Source organism: Diceros bicornis, chromosome 19, assembly GCF_020826845.1.
Source record: "Diceros bicornis minor isolate mBicDic1 chromosome 19, mDicBic1.mat.cur, whole genome shotgun sequence".
In the NCBI taxonomy this organism is placed as follows: domain Eukaryota; kingdom Metazoa; phylum Chordata; class Mammalia; order Perissodactyla; family Rhinocerotidae; genus Diceros; species Diceros bicornis.
The window spans coordinates 6944343-6963529 of NC_080758.1; the positions used below are offsets into that span (position 1 = coordinate 6944343).

At 42.7% G+C, this 19187-nt stretch overlaps 1 protein-coding gene across 1 annotated transcript; it reads left to right on the forward strand.

Annotated features, from left to right (window-relative positions):
* The first annotated feature begins 71 nt into the window (after positions 1-71).
* On the forward strand, positions 72-18874 carry AURKA (aurora kinase A). The gene is made up of 9 exons (XM_058562438.1): positions 72-154; positions 4177-4223; positions 6387-6666; positions 8209-8263; positions 9366-9557; positions 10459-10597; positions 14892-15040; positions 17888-18062; positions 18196-18874. The coding sequence occupies exons 2-9, from the start codon at positions 4182-4184 to the stop codon at positions 18379-18381; spliced, it is 1218 nt and encodes a 405-aa protein (XP_058418421.1). The 5' UTR covers positions 72-154; positions 4177-4181; the 3' UTR covers positions 18382-18874.
* The last annotated feature ends 313 nt before the right edge of the window (positions 18875-19187 follow it).

The following is a 19187-nucleotide window of genomic DNA, read 5'->3' on the forward strand; positions in this document are numbered from 1 at the left end:
TCTGAACCAATCAAAAGGCAGCGCCTCTCTAGCCCAGGCCAATCAGCTTTCGGATTAGAGGGTTTAACTCCTGTTTAAAATGAAGACTTTGAATTCTAACGGCTGAGTTCTCGGGAGGACTCGGCGGCCTTAGGTCGGAGGCAGGAGCTGACGGGTGGGTAGACCCTGGGGCAGCTCTGCAAGGCGGGCGGGCCCGGGAGGGTCCGGGTGGCCGGCCTGGGTGGGAGGGATGCAGCCAGTGGGTCCGCGGGGTCCGCGAGGGAATGGTCGGGGCGAGAAGCGCCCCCCCCCCGTCGCCCTCCGTCCCCAGGGTCCCTGTGCCCCCATCCTCCCCCATCCCCCTCATCCTCCCCCATCCCCCTCATCCTCCCCGTCCCCTACCTGTGCTTTCCCAGCGCCCTCGCATCTGCTTCTGGGTACTGAGGCGCCCTGAAGATGCTGCTTGATGTGTTCTGGAGTGGTTGGGGTGGTTGGGGGGTGGGGGGAGGGTGTGCTTTCAGATGGGGTTCTTGTATTCAGTGAGCATCGGGTAAGAAGAAACACAGGTTTTTGCTGTCTTGCAGTTGAGTGGGGGTGGGGAGACAGACTGCGAACTAGCAAGATAACATCCGAGAGTGGTGAGCCTTACGAAAGAAAACAGTCGTGTGGTTTACCGGGGGCTACTTGGGACAGAACAGCTAGGAAGGTCCCCTTTTCCTGGCTGGCTGGATGAGTGGGTGAATGAATAACCTGGAAGAGGCCTCCTGGGCCAGCGCTTCTCAAACCGTAGACCTTGGACCACCTATACGTCGGCATGGCCTGGGAGTCCTTGTCAAAAATATAGACCCACCTAATGAATCGGAAGCGCTCGGGCATAGGACTCAGGTGTCTGTCTTTTTATCAAGCTCTCAGGTGGTTCTGATGTGTCATTGAGAACTAGAGACCCAGACCAGCACATACTAGTCAACTGGATGTTAGAATGCAGGGTCTGAGTTGTTAGGTCTGGGGGTGGGCCTGAGAGTCTCCATTTCTAACAAACGCCCCCCTGTTGTAGGTGTAGCTACTGCCCTTGACTTTTAATGTCCCCTCCTCAACCTTCCTTGTTCTTTGAATTAAACACTTTTCAGCAACATACTTATTTCCTGTCCACTGTCCTTCATATACGCAGACATTAGTAGGTTTGACAAGGAAGGAAAAGTCTAACCCCACGGTGCTATTAAATCTAACAATTTTCCTGTTTAGAATAGTAGGATCTCTGGCTTGAGCGGTAGGGATCTTGTGAAGGTCGTCTGGCCATGTGGCTCCTGAACCTGGCTGTAGGCCAGAATCATCTGAGAAGCAGTCTCCCTGGGGCTCTCGCCAGAATTTCTGGGTCAGAATCTTATTCCCTTCTGCTTATCATCATTCATCTCCCTGAGAAGGAAACATATTAAATTGGAGCAAATTATCTGTAGCTTCTGTCAAAGACTGTTGAATAAATGTCCTTAGGGCTATGTGACTTCAGTAGAGCTGCTTGTAATTGTTAGGGAAAGTGAAGAAAGCATTAGAGTGTATGTGAAATGAACATTTTCATAACACAAGCATATGTTTCCTTTTTTCCTTTTTGTCTATTTCTACTAACCCACTGCTTAAAGTAAGGACTCCCAGCTCTTTAGCTGTGGTCCCATCTTCAAGGTGGAGTTATTTGCTTATTTATAAAATGAATGTGAAAGTGTAGGGGTGGGGAGCACTTTCTGATTGGATTCTAGAATTCGGAGAGCACTTGGGTAAGAAAAATACAGAAGTTTCTGCTTTCTTGGAGTTTATGTTCTACTTACTTGATAGGTGGTTGTACCTGAATCACCGTATGGGCTTACTAAGTGTTATAAACTATTTTTATTATTGATTTGCTTTGTTAATGGATTAATTCATTCTCAGAACATTGGTGTACATACTACGTGCCAGGCATGTTCTGGGGAGGCAGCAGTGAACAAAATGGGACTAAGCCCTTGTGCTCGTGGAGCTTGCTTGCTTTGGAGATACTGAGCAGGTAGCTGGATGTCTGAGTCTGGGGAGAGAGACAGTAAACAAGTGCAAGTGATGTTATGTAAGATATTAAGGAGTATGATGAAAAATAAAGGAGAGATGGTCTGAAAGGGGATGTCTGAGCAGAGACATGAATGAAATGAAGGAGTAAGCCACACTTCTATTAGGGGAAGAGCCTAATAGCGGGAACAGGAAGTGCAAAGGCCCTGTGGCAGGGACTTCTTTGAGGAAAGAAAGGAGCCCTGTATGGCTGGTATGCAACAGATAAGAGGAGATGAGGTCAGAAAGGTGGTCACGTTCCACATTCTTTGAGACTTTGTAGGCCTGTCTGTGCAAGTAGGATTTTGAATTTGGATTGGGGAACTATGAGGACCAACATATCTGACCTGTTAATGGGATCACTGGGCACACTGTTGCGAATGGTCCATAATGGGGCAACAGTGGAAGCAGAGTGACCATTGGGAGCCTGTTGCAAATAATTGAGGGGAGAGAATTGTGGTGTGAGCAGGTGGTAGCAGTAAAGGTCATGAGTAGTGATTTTTGAAGGTAGAGCATACAAGATATGCTGATAGATTACATATGGGGTTTGAGGGGGAACCGTGTAAAACATTATATCAAGACTTGACCTGAGCAGCTGGCAAGACGGATTTGCCATCAGCTGAGGTGGGGACTTCTGTGAGAACAGGTTTGGGGAGGTGGGTGGGAGGGAGCAGGACTTCAGGTTGGGACAGGTTAAAGTTGAGACGCCTCTCAGAGTACCAGGTGGAGATGTTGTGTAGGTGGTAGGAGTTAAGGGTGAGGTGTGAGCTGGAGATGGAAATTTGGAGGTCCTCAGCCTGTGGATGGTATTGAAAACCAGGAGACTGGATGAGCTCACCTAGGGAGTGAGTGTAGCTGGAAAAGAAGAGTGCTTTGGCCCTGAGCTCAGGGTGCTCCTGTGAGCAGAGGGGAAATGAAGTGTGGAGAGAAGAGGTTCCCTTTCAATGTGTTAGGATTGAGATGTCTGGTGGACCTTTCCGGGGGACCCTGAGCAGGTAATTAGATAACGGAGTCTAGCAGTCAGAGGAGAGGTTAGGGCAGAAGATGCAAATTCGAGTCATCTTAATGTCTTAGAGCCCTGGTGCTGGATGAGGGGCCCTATGAAGGGTGTAGATGGGGAAGTAGAGAGTCTAAGGACTTGTTCCTGGGTCACCCCGACACTCTAGACTAGTAAAAATGAGGCTGATCCAGCAAAGGAGGTTGCGACGGGACAGCTGGTGAGGTAGGAGGCAAATCTTTGAGGTAAATGAAGAAAGGAGTGGAAAAATTGTGATCAAGCTTGTCAAATGCTGCTGTGAACTACCGACCTTTGGATTTGGCAACAGTAGGGGTCAGTCATGAGCCTGACCTCCACCCCACCCCCCACCCCAACATACACCATGGGAGCACAAGCCCTATGGGAGTGGGCTTGAGGGAGCGTAAGAGAGGGAGAGAAGTAGTAGAGAGGATGAGTGTGGATGACTGTTCCAGAGCTTTGCTGTTAAAAGTAGAGGCGAGAGGGCCGGCCCTGTGGCTTAGTGGTTAAGTGCGCGCGCTCTGCTGCTGGCGGCCCGGGTTCGGATCCCAGGGGCGGACCAACGCACCGCTTCTCCAGCCACGCTGAGGCCGCGTCCCACATACAGCAACTAGAAGGATGTGCAGCTATGACATACAACTATCTACTGGGGCTTTGAGGGGAAAAATAAATAAATAAATATTAAAAAAAAAAAGGCGAGAGATGCGGTCATCGCTTGAGTCAATTATGGGGTGGAAGGACCTTTTTTTTTTTTTAAAGGCAGTAGGTATTGAAGTAGGTTTTTGTGCACTGATGGAAGTCATCCATTAGAGAGGAGATGATGGGGCAGAAGGACAAGTCAGTTCAGGGGTGAAGTTGGAGTGAAGGAGAGGGGGAAGGGATGGGGATGCAGTGTACAAGGGGAGAGGTTGGTTTTGTGGGAAAGGCCCCACGCCTGTACATTATTTGTATCACATGAGAAAACACTGCTCCCTTATCACCTTCATTTGGACAAAGAAAAAGTGTAAAATTCTGTTGTGAGGTTTTTTTCATCAGGAGCTGTAACCCTGATCTAGCATAACAATACTTTGAAGCAGGTAGATTTGTATAAATTAAAGGTTCTTCTTTTTTCTTTTCAGGCATCATGGACAGATCTAAAGAAAACTGTGTTGCAGGGCCTGTGAAGGTAAATTGAATAATCTGTGATCTCAATCACACTTACAAAACCCAAATGGAGATTGGTCTTATATCTGGAATTCTGTTCACCTTTACTTTGGATTGTAACTTTAGATTCCTATGCTCTATTCCTGGATATGAGTTAGTCACTTTTCTCAGCATTCAGTAACATTTTGTTGATTCTCTCACTGGAACTTTTATTTTGTTCTGCTTTTGTCTTATAATTAGCTGTTTAAGTATCTGTATTCCTCCCTTGTATGCAGAATAATAATGTAGTACATGACAGGCGCCCAGTACTTGCCTGTACTTTCTTGCTTGACAGAAATTAATTTCTTTGCCGTAGTTTTGTTCTGGTCACGATTTAGGGAATGATAAGCTCAGAGGAACGTCAGGCTGCACTTCAGTGAACATTTCCTGGGATTCCACTTAGAGGCAAGTTGTGTGTCAGATGCAGGACTTACAATGATGAAAAGCACATGGTCTTTGGCTTTGAAGAACTTAGAGCCCTTTTGGGGAACTGTGTGAGCCAATAGCATGCCTTATAATGTGTGTGTGCGTGCACACACACACACACGCACACACCTGCGTACTTCCGAGGAGAGGTGCTCAGTTCAGATGGGGATGGGCTGGAACCCGGGCAGTCTTCACCAAGCCAAGACCACTGGCTCTTGGCGTTTCAGTGGAGCAGTTGGGTGAGTGAGTCTTGCGTATACAGATCCTTTACTGTAAGTAGTCTCCAGACTTTTTTCCTTCTAGGAAATCAACATAAGAATATAAATATTGCTTCATTTTTGGTCGAGGAGGGGAGCTTATTTTTGGAATCCTTCATCTTCAAATGGATACTGACCCTATTTTACTGGCTGCAAGTGAAAAGGGCCAGTTTAGAAAAAGGCTAACTTGAGTCACCCTATTTGATTCTCAATTCCTATGACAAAGATCATTTTTAAAAATTGCTCTATGGGGGCCGGCCCGGTGGCGCAAGCGGTTAAGTGCGTGCGCTCCGCTGCGGCGGCCCGGGGTTCGCTGGGTCGGATCCCGGGCGCGCACCGACGCACTGCTTGGCAAGCCATGCTGTGGCGGCGTCCCATATAAAGTGGAGGAAGATGGGCACAGATGTTAGCCCAGGGCCGTCTTCCTCAGCAAAAAAAGAGGATTGGCGGATGTTAGCACAGGGCTGATCTCCTCACAAAAAAAAAAAAAAAAAAAAAATATTCCTCTGTGTTGAAAATGTTTGTTTATTTGTCACTGCCTGGATGCCTACTGTGGTGTGGCTGCTAATTTCAGAGGTACTCGGCTTTTTACTTTGAAGTTGGAAACCCTCTCTCGTGAAGCACTCACCAGTGCTGGTGATGGACTTGGAGGCTTCCCTTTCCAGCACTGTTTCCTCATTTATGAGGGAAATTTCCTCTGCTGAAGCTGGAGGAAGTCTCACTCCCTCTACCCCCCATTTTAGTTTGATTAGCTCAGTGTCTTAGAATTAAATTAACTATTTTTTAAGCTTATGATGCCTACTTACAGACATGTAAATCATATATTTTGGTAATAACTTTTTGAAGAACCTATGTTTCTTTCCTCTTTGCCAAAGTTCTTTTTGGCTCAGATCCATTTTGTAAGCACTTGGAAAATGAAACATTAGTAAATTAGTAATAAGCTTTTTTTGGAAATTCTAGCAAATGCAAAAATTCAGACTGTCTTCTAAAACTTCTTGACTCAGAGATAAACATTGTTGAACATTATGATGTATTTTTTTGTCTTTTCTGAACATATGTATTGTCAAAAAACTGCAGTGGAATTAGAATTTTAGTATAAAGTTGCTATATTACAGCTTTTTGCTAAATAATTCCCAAGTCATCGAGAATTGTTAGAAAGTGTTTAATATCTCCACGATACTCTTTAGATGGAAGTTTAGTTAATGAACATTTGTTTATGGGAGTGTGATTTTTAGGGGGGATATTGGGGAGGGGGTAGGAGGTATCATTTAGGTATTCTTTTCAGCCATATACTAACTATATCTTCTGGAAATGCTGATTAAAATAGCTTTCCCCTTCCAGCTCTTATCAGGGACATTCAGTATTTTGTTATACTAGAAAACAAACTTCGTGCAATTCTCAAAATATTCAGCTTTTGTTCATGAAGACCATGAAGTTTCTTTTCTTTTTCCCTCCCAACCTAGACTACGATTCCACTTGGTGATGGTCCAAAACGTGTCCTGGTGACTCAGCAGTTCCCTTCTCAGCATCCATTGTTTGCAAACAGTGGCCAGGCTCAGCGGGTCTTGTGTCCTTCAAATTCCTCCCACCGAGCTCCTACACAAGCACAGAAGCTTGTCTCCAGCCACAGACCGGTTCAGAATCTGAAGCAGAAGCAATCGCAGGCAACCAGTGCCCCTCCTCCTGTCTCCAGGCCGCTGAGTAGTACCCAAAAGAGTGAGCAGCCTCAGCCATCAGCCCCTGGTAAATCAGCTTTTTGAGACTCATTGGATAGTCATTCTTTTTAGTTGCTAAAAAAAGCAAGTGTATGGACTTGTGTTTATTGTTTGGAGCCCTAGCCTTTACATCGTTTTTCTTGAGGATGGGGAGAAAATCTGATGTCAGGTTGAAGTAACAGTGTCTCTTCTGGGCCAGGCCCGTGCTAAGAACACAGACCTGAGTCCTACCCTCAAAGGTACTGTTGAGGAGCTGAAAAGTTCTAAGGTTCTGAGCATGGAGGGAAATCAGGGGGAAGTGGATGGACTGAGGCAGGCCGTGGCGAGGTCACAGTGGGCACTGCTGGCCATGTGGAGGAGTGGGGCTTCATCCCCTGTGCCCTGGGAAGTTGCTGAAAGGTTTCTGAGGGACTGACTGGTGTTTTAGAAAGCTTACTCTGGATGTGTGGAATGAACTGGAGAGTAGCAACGCTGGACCCAGGGGTACCAGATAGGAGGGAGGCCGCTGTGGTTTAGGTCAAAGATGGCAGTGGCCTGCTAGGTGCAGCAGGGTGGATACTGGAGTTATTATTTACCAGCTGTTGAGTGCTCACACACAGTGGGCTCTGAGATAAGTGCTTCCTTCATTCACTTTGTTTCCTTCAATACTCGGAGGATCCGCTCTATGAAGTAGTCAGAGTTACTAACTCAGTTTACAGAGGAGGAAGCTGAGACGCAGAAGCATTAACTTATCCAAAGACATAGCCAGGATGGAGAGGGGTAGACAAACTTGAGCGCTCACTTAGGATGCAGACTGCATAGACCTGGGCAATAGACTGAACATCGGGATGGTGCTTTTTTTGATGGCATTAACTGAGAGAGTGAACCGGGGAGGGAAAAACCAGTTTGGGCCTGCATTCAAATATCTGAGCAGAGCATGCTGCTGGAGTTTGAAGTGCCAGAGATAGATAAGTGAAAATGTCTCGTAGAGTCTCTGGATAATGAAATAGTAGTGACTTTAGCACCCTGTTGTACAATTGGTTTATTGTACATTTTGCTGAATCGGTGGCTTCTATTTTTATATTTCCCCTTGGTAACTAATATAGTGGAAGGAAGGTGGCTAGCTTGTGTTTTGTTGCACATTGTTGATAATTTGTGGGTAGCATATGGATAGCTGGCTGGGCCCCCTAGAGGGGAATAGGTGATGAGGTGGGAGCTTGTCAGGGATGGGAGGATTGGTGATTTTGCCTTAGAAGCTCTGCATTTGGAACCTGAGGCTTCAGGGAGAATCTGCATAGTCTTTGAGTCTTTAAATTATGGGAGGGCCTAATTGTATACATACATCTCTGCCTGTCTTTACTCTAGAAATCTGTAAAGACTTCACATGGTGGGAGTCAGGTTAGGGTGTGGTAGTCTTTTTTCTATAAAGAAAACTAAAAATAGCCCAGATCTACTATTCTGCACATACCATTAACATTTTGGTGACCATTCTTTGATTCATCTCTATTCACAGGTTTTTAACTTATTCTGTATAGTTATTCTAAAACAACTCTAGTTATTCTAAAACAGGTTTTTAACTTATTCTATGTAGGAAATAATTCTGAAAAGGAACACACATCAAAAGAGAAAAACGAAGACTCAAAAAAGTAAGCTTTATCTTATTTACAAAGTTATGTGCTATCATTCCATTAGAATGACACCATTTAATTGCAAATTTAATTATGGGAACTCTTTAAAAAATAAAAAAGTATTTTCATTCAGAAAATATAAATGTTTCCAAATTTCTGATCTTAAAAAGAGAGAAGGAATTTTAATGATGGATGTTTATTAGACTCAAGTTTTTCTTATTGCTTTTCAAATTTAGAAAAAGCCAGTATAAAAAAGCTTGTTACAGAAATGTGTAAAATAAAAGTTCCCCTCGACCCTCAGAAGTAACCACTACATATGGTTTACGTATGTTTCTATACTTTTTTCTATTAGACAAAAGTGCAAGTTTATTTAAAAACAAAATGCGGTCATGTTGCACAACTATATACACATATGTGACTATGAGTATTTTGATAGTATTAATAGAATTATTCTTTATAACAAAGCTCGGCTATAATATCTTCCCAGATATTTTCTAAAAGCCTGCTGTCAGTCTCTGAACTGTTTAGACTCTAGAACGTAGGAGGAGGAGCCAGGGACGAACCCACAGACTTTTTTGCTTTAGCTGCCTGAGGAAGGGCTTTCTGAGAAGAAATCTAGTGGTTCTCACCCCGACTGCCCTGTGGACTCCATCCTGCTTGCTTTTACCAGGGTGGTTCTCCACCCCGGAGAATGTTAGCATCTCCAGGGATGGAGGAGCAGGAGGCGGTGGGTAGTTGGCAAGAGGCCCACAGAGGGTTCTGAAGCATTCTTCCCTCTCCAGTGACTGATCTAGTCCTTTCTGTGGTCTTGAGTGTTGTTGTGAATAGGCCTGTTCTCTTAAGTGTAGTACTGCCTTGGGACACTTTTCGTTGAGTGCTTCAGCTCTAAAAGTCCGGATTTTCCTTGTCACTGATTCATACAGCCACTGGCAGGTGGGGGAGTGAGGGTTTAGTGTCTGTGGTGACTCATTAACTGTGGTTATTGGCTTGGTTCTTGAGGAGGTACATACCGAATACAACTTTGAATATGAAATTATTTCTAGGGTGTGTCTACTAATTAATAAATGGCTAGAAAAGATTTGTTTTCTTCACATTTTAAAATGTTTGAATTCTTTCTTAGAAGGCAATGGGCTTTGGAAGATTTTGAAATTGGTCGTCCACTGGGTAAAGGAAAGTTTGGTAATGTTTATTTGGCGAGAGAAAAACAAAGCAAGTTTATCCTGGCTCTTAAAGTATTATTTAAAGCTCAGCTGGAGAAAGCAGGAGTTGAGCATCAGCTGAGAAGAGAAGTAGAAATACAGTCCCATCTTAGGTAAGTTTTCAGTTTGACACTCAAAAGAATGGTGTACAGAACTAAACAATTATAAACTTTTTAGAAGGCCTGCTTCATGGTGCTGCAAGAAGTGATTAAATTTGTCAGTTTTCAAAGATTTATCTAGACTTAAGTGCTGTGGTCCTGAAAAATTACGTGAAGGTTTGTTTTGTTAATAGAGCAATTTACGTGAGCAATTTTTCTTTTGCTGGATAATTGAGGGGCATGATGCCTCTTGTTCTGAGTTCTAAGCAGAGGCGGCAAACTGGCAGGCTGCGGGGGGACTTTGGCCAATTGGTCTTTTTCTTTTTTCCCCTTTCATGCTTTTTTCAAACTTGAGTCAGTTGCTAAATACTTAAAAATCTGTCCGTGCCAGGCCTGTTTTCAGACCTGGCGACACCTGGCTGGAGCTGAGAAGGGCTGATGCCGTAGATGGGCTCTGCTCTCAGCCGCCCAAAGTCCTCAGCAGCACACAGCTACTGCCCTTGTTGGGCACTGCTTTTATGTTGTCTGTCTCATAGCATTTGGGTACCAGACTGCTGTGGGAATGCCATCTCTCTCTTTTTTTGTTTTGTTTTTTTTTTTTTTGCAGAGAATTAATATTTAGTTGAATCTTTTCCCCTAAGAATAAAGATGGCCTAAAGGAGGGAAATAATAGTCAACTAAACCTGAGGTCCGTCAACACCTTCAAATGCATATGCGTAAACTGATATGTGGATATACATATTTTTCTTAGAGTGGGTCTATAGTTTCAGATTCTCAAGTGGCGTTGGAGGGTGGGGGAAGTCTGTGACCAGAACTAATTTTTACCACTGGTTTCACATGAGGGGTTTGTTTGGTATTTAGTACATATTCTTGTATCAGCTCCAAAACCAGGTGTTAGAGTGTTCATCCTTTGCAGGCATCCAAATATTCTCAGACTGTATGGTTACTTCCATGATGCCACCAGAGTTTACCTCATTCTAGAATATGCACCTCTTGGAGCTGTCTATAGAGAACTTCAGAAACTGTCCAAGTTTGATGAGCAGAGAACTGCTACTGTAAGTTTTCATTTATTGTCCAGACGAATTCTGTTTCCTCTGTCCCTGTCCTACACAGCAGTGTACCTTTCAGTGGTAGGGTGGGTTTTGTCTTATGGAAAATAATAAGACAAGATAGGATCAAATATTTGAAATGAAAAAATCAAAATGGCTTAGCTGGGGGGCCAGCCCAGTGGCGTAGTGGTTCAGTTCATGCACTCTGCTTTGGTGGCCTGGGGTTCACAGGTTCCCATCCCGGGTGCGGACCTATGCACCGTTTATCAAGCCATGATGTGGTAGCGTCCCACATATAAAGTAGAGGAAGATGGGCACAGATGTTAGCCCAGGGCCAATCTTCCTCAGCAAAAAGAGGAGGATTGGCAACAGATGTTAGCTCAGGGCAAATATTCCTCACCAAAAAAAAAACCAAAATGGCTTAGCTGGACCATATGTACAGATAAAATCAGGTACTAGGTAGAATCTTGGTTGTTTTTCTGTGGAAATGTATATAAAAAGTTGCCCTCTTTCTTTTTTTAATAAGCAATTTATTCAAGAATAGTTTGATTTACAGAATAATTGTAAAGCTAATACAGATCTATACAGATCTATTTTCTCCTATTAATAATACACACTTAATTTCTCCAATTAATATCTTACATTATTGTGGTACATTTTGTCATAACTAATGAACCAATATTGATATGTAACTATTAACTGAAGTCCATCCTTTATTCAGATTTCCTTAGTTTTTCTCATGATTAGACTAAGCTTATGGTTTTTGAGAGGAAGACTATAGAGGTAATAATCATTTATTAATATAGTCTCGTGGATATTTTATACTTTGGGTTATAACCCAATACTACTTTATTTTGTTGCTCAAATTGTTCCAGCCTTGGTCCCTGGGAGCTCTTTCACATGGTTCCTGTGTTGTTTTGACATTGTGGGTGTGTGGTGGTTCTCTTTTTTTTTTTTTGTCTTTTTTTTTTTTTTGTGACCCAGGTCAGCCCTGAGCTAACATCTGTCGCCAATCCTCCTCTTTTTTGCTGAGGAAGACTGGCCCTGGGCTAACATCCATGCCTGTCTTCTTCCACTTTATATGGGACACCGCCACAGCATGGCTTGACAAGCGGTGCATAGGTGCATGCCCAGGATCTGAACCCCGGGCTGCCGCAGCGGAGCGCGGGCACTCAACCGCTGTGCCACTGGGCTGGCCCCTCATTGGTTGTTCTTTTAGTGCTTCCTTGCTCTCGTATAAGATGCTCCAGCCTCATCTTGTATATTTCCTATCCCAGGCCTAGAATCAGCCATTTTTCCAAGGAGCCCTGGTTCCTTTTATTGGCAAACGTTATTAGAAACCAAGATCTGGGTGCTAGATGTGCTCATTGCTACCAGAGTGTCACTATTTCTAGGTTCTCAGCTGACGGAGAGCAAGGAAATATGTGTGTATACTAATCTGTGTATATACATCTATCTATAAATATTTCCATATTTACCCATCTGTATCTATATTAAAGCAAAACATGAGTCCATTACTACATGGATCACTCCACTCTCCTCCCCTTGCTTATCTGTGACCTCCCACTCCAACCCTGAGAAAACTGGATTCCACCATCCACCATCTATCATTCAATTCCATTGTACATGCATAGTGGTATTAGAATTGTTGACCAGTTACCTCTGTGGGAAACAACTATATGCATTTAAGATTCATCTATCTTTTCAGGGCTTGATAGCTCATTTGTTGTTATTGCTGAATAATATTCCACTGTATGGCTATACCTCTGTTTCCCTTCATCTATTGAAGGGCACCTTGGTTGCTTCCAATTTTTGGCAATTATGAATCAAGCTACTATAAACATTTTTGTGCAGGTTTTGGTGGGGCATAAGTTTTCAAGTCTGTTGGGTAAATACCTAGGGGTGTGATTGCTGGCTTGTATGGTAAGATTACATTTAGTTTTGTAAGAAACTGTTACAGCTGTCTTCCAAAGTGGATATACCATCTTTGCATTCCCCCCAATGAATAAGAGTTCCTGTTGCTCCTCATCCTCACCAGCAATTGGTATTGTCAGGTTTTTTGGATTTTAGTCATTCTAATAGTTGTATAATGGTATCTCGTTTTAATTTGCAATTCTCTAATGACATATGATGTTGAGCATCTTTTCATGTGCTTATTTGCCATCGGTATATCATCTTTAAGGTGTCTGTTCAGATCTTTTGCTCATTTAATTGTTTTTTTGGTTGTCTTTTTATTGAGTTGTATATTTTGTATACAAGTCCTTTATCACACATGTGTTTTACAAATGTTTTCTCCCAGTCTGTGGCTTGTCTTTTCATTCTCTTATTTGTGTCTTTCACAGGGCAGAAGTTTTTTTTTTTTTTTTTTTTTTTTAAGGAAGATCAGCCCTGAGCTAACATCCATGCCAATACTCTTTTTGCTGAGGAAGACTGGCCCTGGGCTAACATCCGTGCCTCTCTTCCTCCACTTTGTATGGGACGCCAGCACAGCATGGCTTGACAAGCGGTGCGTCGGTGCACGCCTGGGATCCGAACCCCGGGCCGCCAGTAGCAGAGCGTCTGCACTTAACCGCTATGCTACGGGGCTGGCCCCCGGGCAGAAGTTTTTAAAGTCCAACATAACAAGTTTTTGTTTTTTACATGGATCATACTTCTCCTTTATTATGTGAATCAAATTACTTGTTTGAAGAAATTCAAGAGTCTTAATTTGGGCTCTTTGTTGAATTGGCAGATGATGGGCCTATTGAATGGTGGTTCCTTTGATTTGTTTCTTGGTGGAAATCTCCGGGTAATGTGTAGTATGTACATGAATTTTCTTTCTTGTTGGCATTGATTTAAATGGCATTAAATTCAGGAGGCTTTACTTTTACTATCTGATGAAATCACAGCACTTTTGGTGAATAACCCTCTGGTCTTGTCTCTGCAGTGAGGACACATACTATTTTAAACTTAAATGTTTGCCCTTTGGATAAGTAGAAATAGATCTGTTTCATTTGCTTTTTAAAATATTAGCTAACCAAATTAGTTTCTTATTTGGCAATTAATATTTATACTCCTCCTCAGTTTTCTTCAATCCAGATGGAGTTTATTTTGGTGTAAGCAGGTAGCTATTAGAAAGAAAATACAAGATTGGTTCTTTTTAGATTCCTTAGTAGTTAGAATGAATATGTATACACACATCTGTTTTCCTTTTCTGATTAATTCAAATAAAACTAATTGTAGAGCAATGGTAGGGACTTTTACACATATCCACACTCTAATGGGGGAGGTGTGGAGGAAGTGGGTGCCAGAGAGCTCTGATTTAGCTAAGAGCTTCTTGTCTTGATTTGAGCAGGGAAAACCCACTGCCCTCTGGATTTCTAATGTATGCTCTTAAAGCATCATCAACTCAAATTTGGGAAGGGCTTTCTTTGCCTTTACTTTCAGTTTATTATCTAAATTTTTGCTTTGGCTGAAAAATGAAAAATGTTCTGACAATAACATTGGCTTCTACCCATTTGTTTAGTAAACCTTTTTGGTGTAAAATAATGTTCAGTCCTGTCTAGTAGTTACTTTGGAAAACAAACCCTTCTCAAACTTTAGCTAGAGCTAAATAAATTCTTTTAATATCCTAATAATTCTTACCTATATGTGAAAGCAAATTTTGGACTTGCTAGATCTTTCTTTACTTAATGTGGAAACAAAACTAACAAAAGGACTGACTTGCTTGTGTGCTTTTAAGCTGGCTAATAGATTAGGATACCCAAAATTTACCATGCTATTTAATGTGCCAGTACACCTGTTTTTAGTTTCTGTTTATTGTTTGGAATTACTTTCCTCTGATACTCCTAGAGTAAATTTTTAGCTGCAAACAAATCTTTATGTTGTAAATTGATCTTGGTTTTAAAAATGGAATTGATTGTACCCAAAGGTTTTTTAAAAATAGTTTTTTTATATTAAATTATTTACACATCTGACTCCCTAATTTCTACCAGTTTTCCAGTATTGTCTTAATTCATTGCTGCTGGGCCATAAATTGCTGTGTGGGGATGTAGTGATAGCTTATCAGTTTGTTTCCTGTCCTTCAATATTACGTCTGCTATATTAGCAAATCAGTAACTGAGCGCTGAATACTCATACTTGATGCTAAACACTATATGTAAACTGGTTCAACTGATTTTTGTAGAGTCATCCATTGTTTCTAGTTTTTGCTTTAAAACCTGCAAAACATGTTAATCTGTGTTGGGTTTCCTTGCAGAAGATATGTCTAAAATTCTTACATAAAATCTAAAACACAGATTTTTAATACTTTTTTTAATAGTATATCACAGAATTGGCAAATGCGCTGGCTTACTGTCATTCGAAGAGAGTTATTCACAGAGACATTAAGCCTGAGAACCTGCTTCTTGGATCAGCTGGAGAGCTTAAGATTGCAGATTTTGGGTGGTCAGTACATGCCCCATCCTCCAGGTATGTAACTTTGGAGGTCGCTTGTTTGGTTTAGCAAAAGCTGGGGGTGCTAATTACGAGCTAAATGGTAAAATACTTAAGCGTAGATGTTGTGAATTGGGGCAATTTACTGACACGCATACTTTAGAGCAATTTAGGCCTGATAGTAAACTAGTGTCTTCAAGACCCTTTTATTCTGTAACCATTTTGGGCTATTTATCGTGTCTTAGGCTTGAGGTTAAAGATGCTTAATATCCTTAGAGGCTAATGAAGGGGACAAATAGTAAACAGATATGACAAGTATATGACAGGTGAAGTGCAGGATGTGTGGAGGTGGAGGAATTCTGACAGTGGTGCTTCCGGGACCAGGAGAGAGAAGTTTCAGAGGACGGCATGGGAAAAGATCTAGAGCTGAGAGCACAGGCATGGTTCTTTGGGGAACCGTAAAAAAAAAAAAACAAATTGATTTGGATAGAACTTTCAGGGTAGTGGTTAAAGATTCTCTTTGGTCTGCTTTTGTTAACAGAATAGTCCTTTCTTGTCTCCTTTCTTTAAAGCTAAAGCAGAGAGATTGATCTAATGAAACAATTTGAACTTTGCAAACAAGCTAAAATATTCTCCATTGGTTTTTTTTTTTTTTTTGGTGAGGAAGATTAGCCCTGAGCTAACATCCGATGCCAATCCTCCTCTTTTTGCTGAGGAAGATTGGCTCTGGGCTAACATCTATGCCCATCTTCCTCTACTTTATATGGGATGCTGCCACAGCATGGCTTGACAAGCGGTGTGTCGGTCTGTGCCCAGGATCCGAACCTGCAAACCCGAGGCCACTGCAGTGGAGTGTGCGCACTTAACCGCTACGCCACCAGGCTGCCCTGACTCTCTCCCGTTTTAAATTGAATCTGGGTTTAAATAAACTTTTGAAACCTCATGTGAGGCAGGGCATTTAAAAGCATACATTGATTAGATTTTTAACTTTGAGGTAGGACTTAAAAAAAACTATACCCAGATTACTTTTATAATTTTATTTATTTATTTTTTATTTTATTTTTCCCCCAAAGCCCCAGTAGATAGTTGTATGTCATGACTGCACATCCTTCTAGTTGCTGTATGTGGGACGTGGCCTCAGCATGGCCGGAGAAGCCGTGCGTCGGTGCGCGCCCGGGATCCGAACCCGGGCCGCCAGCAGCGGAGCGCGCGCACTTAACCGCTAGGCCACGGGGCCGGCCCACCAGATTACTTTTAAAAATAAAGCTGGTTAAAAAAAAATGTACAGCCTAAAATAGATGACATGGGAGAGGGCCCTTTGTTTTTTGTTACAGAACACTTCTGATTGTTGCCAGCAATGCAGTGAGTCAGCTCTTGCAGTCTCTCTTTTTTTTAAACTGGTTGTCTGTCACTAGTGGGAGCTGTTGGCATCTGGTGAGGCAAACAACAATGAAGAACTGTAGGCTTCCTGGAATCACAGGGCTAACCCGGACTTGACCCTCTCCAGTGGTGCATCATGATAGGAAGATAGCTTATCCTTTTCTGAAAAGGACATTTATGTAAATGTGGAAGGTCACTTTGCCCCGCCTCCCAGACATTAATAACCACAGGTGCTCCCAGGTTATTGTGAGCTGTCATTTGAGAAGCTCTGGTGCAGTCTGTCTCCCTCATCTCCGTGGTGATGAGGGCGAGATGTCTGGAGAGATGGCTCTGCAATCTCAGGCACCATTCAGCTGAGCGAGTATTCGTGTGTTCACGGGTCGCCAGGTGTGGTGAACACGGCACCAGCACTGACCCAGCATAAGCTCCGACGGCAAAGAAAAAACAACTCAGAGAAAGCAACAAAACCCTACATGGCCTTTGCTCCTGGTTTGATGTCTGCCACCCCCAGCTTATTTCCAACCTCGGTTATAAAAACGCAAACACCTAAATGGTAATTGATAACACACCCGTCTGTCCAATCCAGTGCCTACATTCAGCAGTTACCACTTTGCCACATTGGCTACTTCTTTGGCGAACCTTCTAAAATAAGTTGCAGACATGATGCTTCATCCTTGAGCACTTCAGTATGCATCTCCTAAAAATAAGGACATTGTCCCATATAATCACAACCATTATCACTCCTAAGAAAATTAACAGCCTTGTTAATATCTGTTAGTCTGCGTTCAAATTTCCCCAGTCGTCCACAAAATTTTATAGCTTTTTTATCAGAACCCAACCAAGGTCCATCCATTGTATTTGATTGTCTCTTTTGTCTAAATCTAGACCAGTCCCCCCCCAGTTTTAAATGGAATTTTTTGATTGTGGTGTCACTTTACTTGGTCCTTCATCTCCTGTATTTGCTGAAAACTAGAAGTTAGGTCTAAGTGCCTGAAGAATATTTTTGGCAAGAATACTTCATAGGCCACCTCCAGAATTTCAGTATCTCTTTTGTACCAATGATGTATCAGAAGGCAACACATATCTATAACCCCTAACCTAGTGCTTTCACAGTGGACAGTCTTTAGTTCCTTGTCATTAATGTCACCCGGCTCTTAATCTTCTTAGCATATCTGTAATAAAAAACAAATTGTACTTACAGAGAACTTTGCATGGCTGCTTTTATATAGTAGTGATATGTTAAATTTCTTATATATTAGATCATTTAAGAAGGTTCTGGAGTGGACAGATTTGGGGTGCAGCTTGGTTGCCAGCCATGTGATCTTGCGTATCTCCCTCTATCTGTTTCCCATCTAAAAATGGAGATTTATAATAGTATCTGCTTCATAGCACAAGATCTGGCCTAGGAAAAGTGCTCAGTGTTAGCATAATGTTAATAGTTTTTAGCAGCTGTTGTGATGATAAAACAGAAGCATGTCACCCTGAGCCTGCCTCCATTTTTAGGAGAACCACCCTCTGTGGCACCCTGGACTACCTGCCCCCTGAGATGATTGAAGGCCGAATGCATGATGAGAAGGTGGATCTCTGGAGCCTTGGGGTTCTTTGCTATGAATTTTTAGTTGGGAAGCCTCCTTTTGAGGCAAGCACATACCAAGAGACCTACAAAAGAATATCACGGGTAAGACATAACTAGAAAGGATCCGTCATTTCTGTTAGAATTCTTTATTATCAGCCTTAACTTTAGGCTACGATCTGAATATTTACACTCCTCTTTCTAAACCACGTTTTGACTGTCACTTTTTGTAATCCAGGTTGAATTCACATTCCCTGACTTTGTACCAGACGGAGCTAGGGACCTCATTTCAAGACTGCTGAAGCATAATCCCAGCCAAAGGCCGACTCTAAAAGAAGTACTTGAACACCCCTGGATCACAGCAAATGCATCAAAACCATCAAATAGCCAAAAAAGCAAAGAATCAACTAGCAAACAATCTTAAAACTCTTGCAAGGGGAGAAGTCCTTGAGCCAGGGCTACTGAACAATCTGTCAGGAACAGGCTACTGACATTAACTTACTCTTGACTGCCTGCCTGTAGTGGAGAGAGCCACAGAAAATGTTGTTTTACTGAGCAGGCAGTGCCTCGGCCTCCCCCTTCAGAAAGTTCGACTTCAATCAACATGACACTCTAAAGTGAAAGTAGCCACGAGAGCTGTCTAATTTCACTGGTTTCATAACCTGGAGGCAAAGTTCAACTGCAGCCGCCCCACAGTGTTTCAGGTTTGGCATCCTTGTGGATGGCGACCTCGGAGTCCAGTTGTGGGGAACTGGCTGCTTTGCCCTGACCTGATCAGTTACAGAGCCGTGCAATAACCTCCCCAGTGCTGAGTGTGTGTGTAACTTATTGGGCGGCCAAGCCTGGCAAAGCTGTCAGAATGAATATGTGATTTGTTCTTTTAAATGTTAAAAATAAAGATATTGTATAGACTTGTATTTTTACTTCTAGGCATTCCTTCAGAAACGCTCTCGTGTCCAACAGCCCTGTTAAACCTGGTTATCGAGGCCTCCTTACCCAATTACCTCCTGAGACTGTAAAATAGAAACACGTGCTCTGCCTCCATCTCGGGACTTGCTTGGGACACGGATCAGATGGGTCTCAGAGCTGTTTCTAAATGTTAAAGCCTTATTACACTGGAGTTATAGTGTGTATGTAAACTTTAAGTGCACCAATACATCTGTCTGGAGTATATGGGTAATTCTTCCCACCACCTGTTCACTGTTGGCCTAGAACTGGGCAGGTACCATG

Excerpts from the sequence above, each read along its gene's own strand:
- AURKA (XM_058562438.1), top strand. The coding sequence starts at position 4,182 with ATGGACAGATCTAAAGAAAACTGTGTTGCAGGGCCTGTGAAG. Across the intron at positions 4,224-6,386 it reads GTGTTGCAGGGCCTGTGAAG|ACTACGATTCCACTTGGTGA; the intron begins GTAAATTGAATA and ends CTCCCAACCTAG. Across the intron at positions 10,598-14,891 it reads ATGAGCAGAGAACTGCTACT|TATATCACAGAATTGGCAAA; the intron begins GTAAGTTTTCAT and ends TTTTTTTAATAG.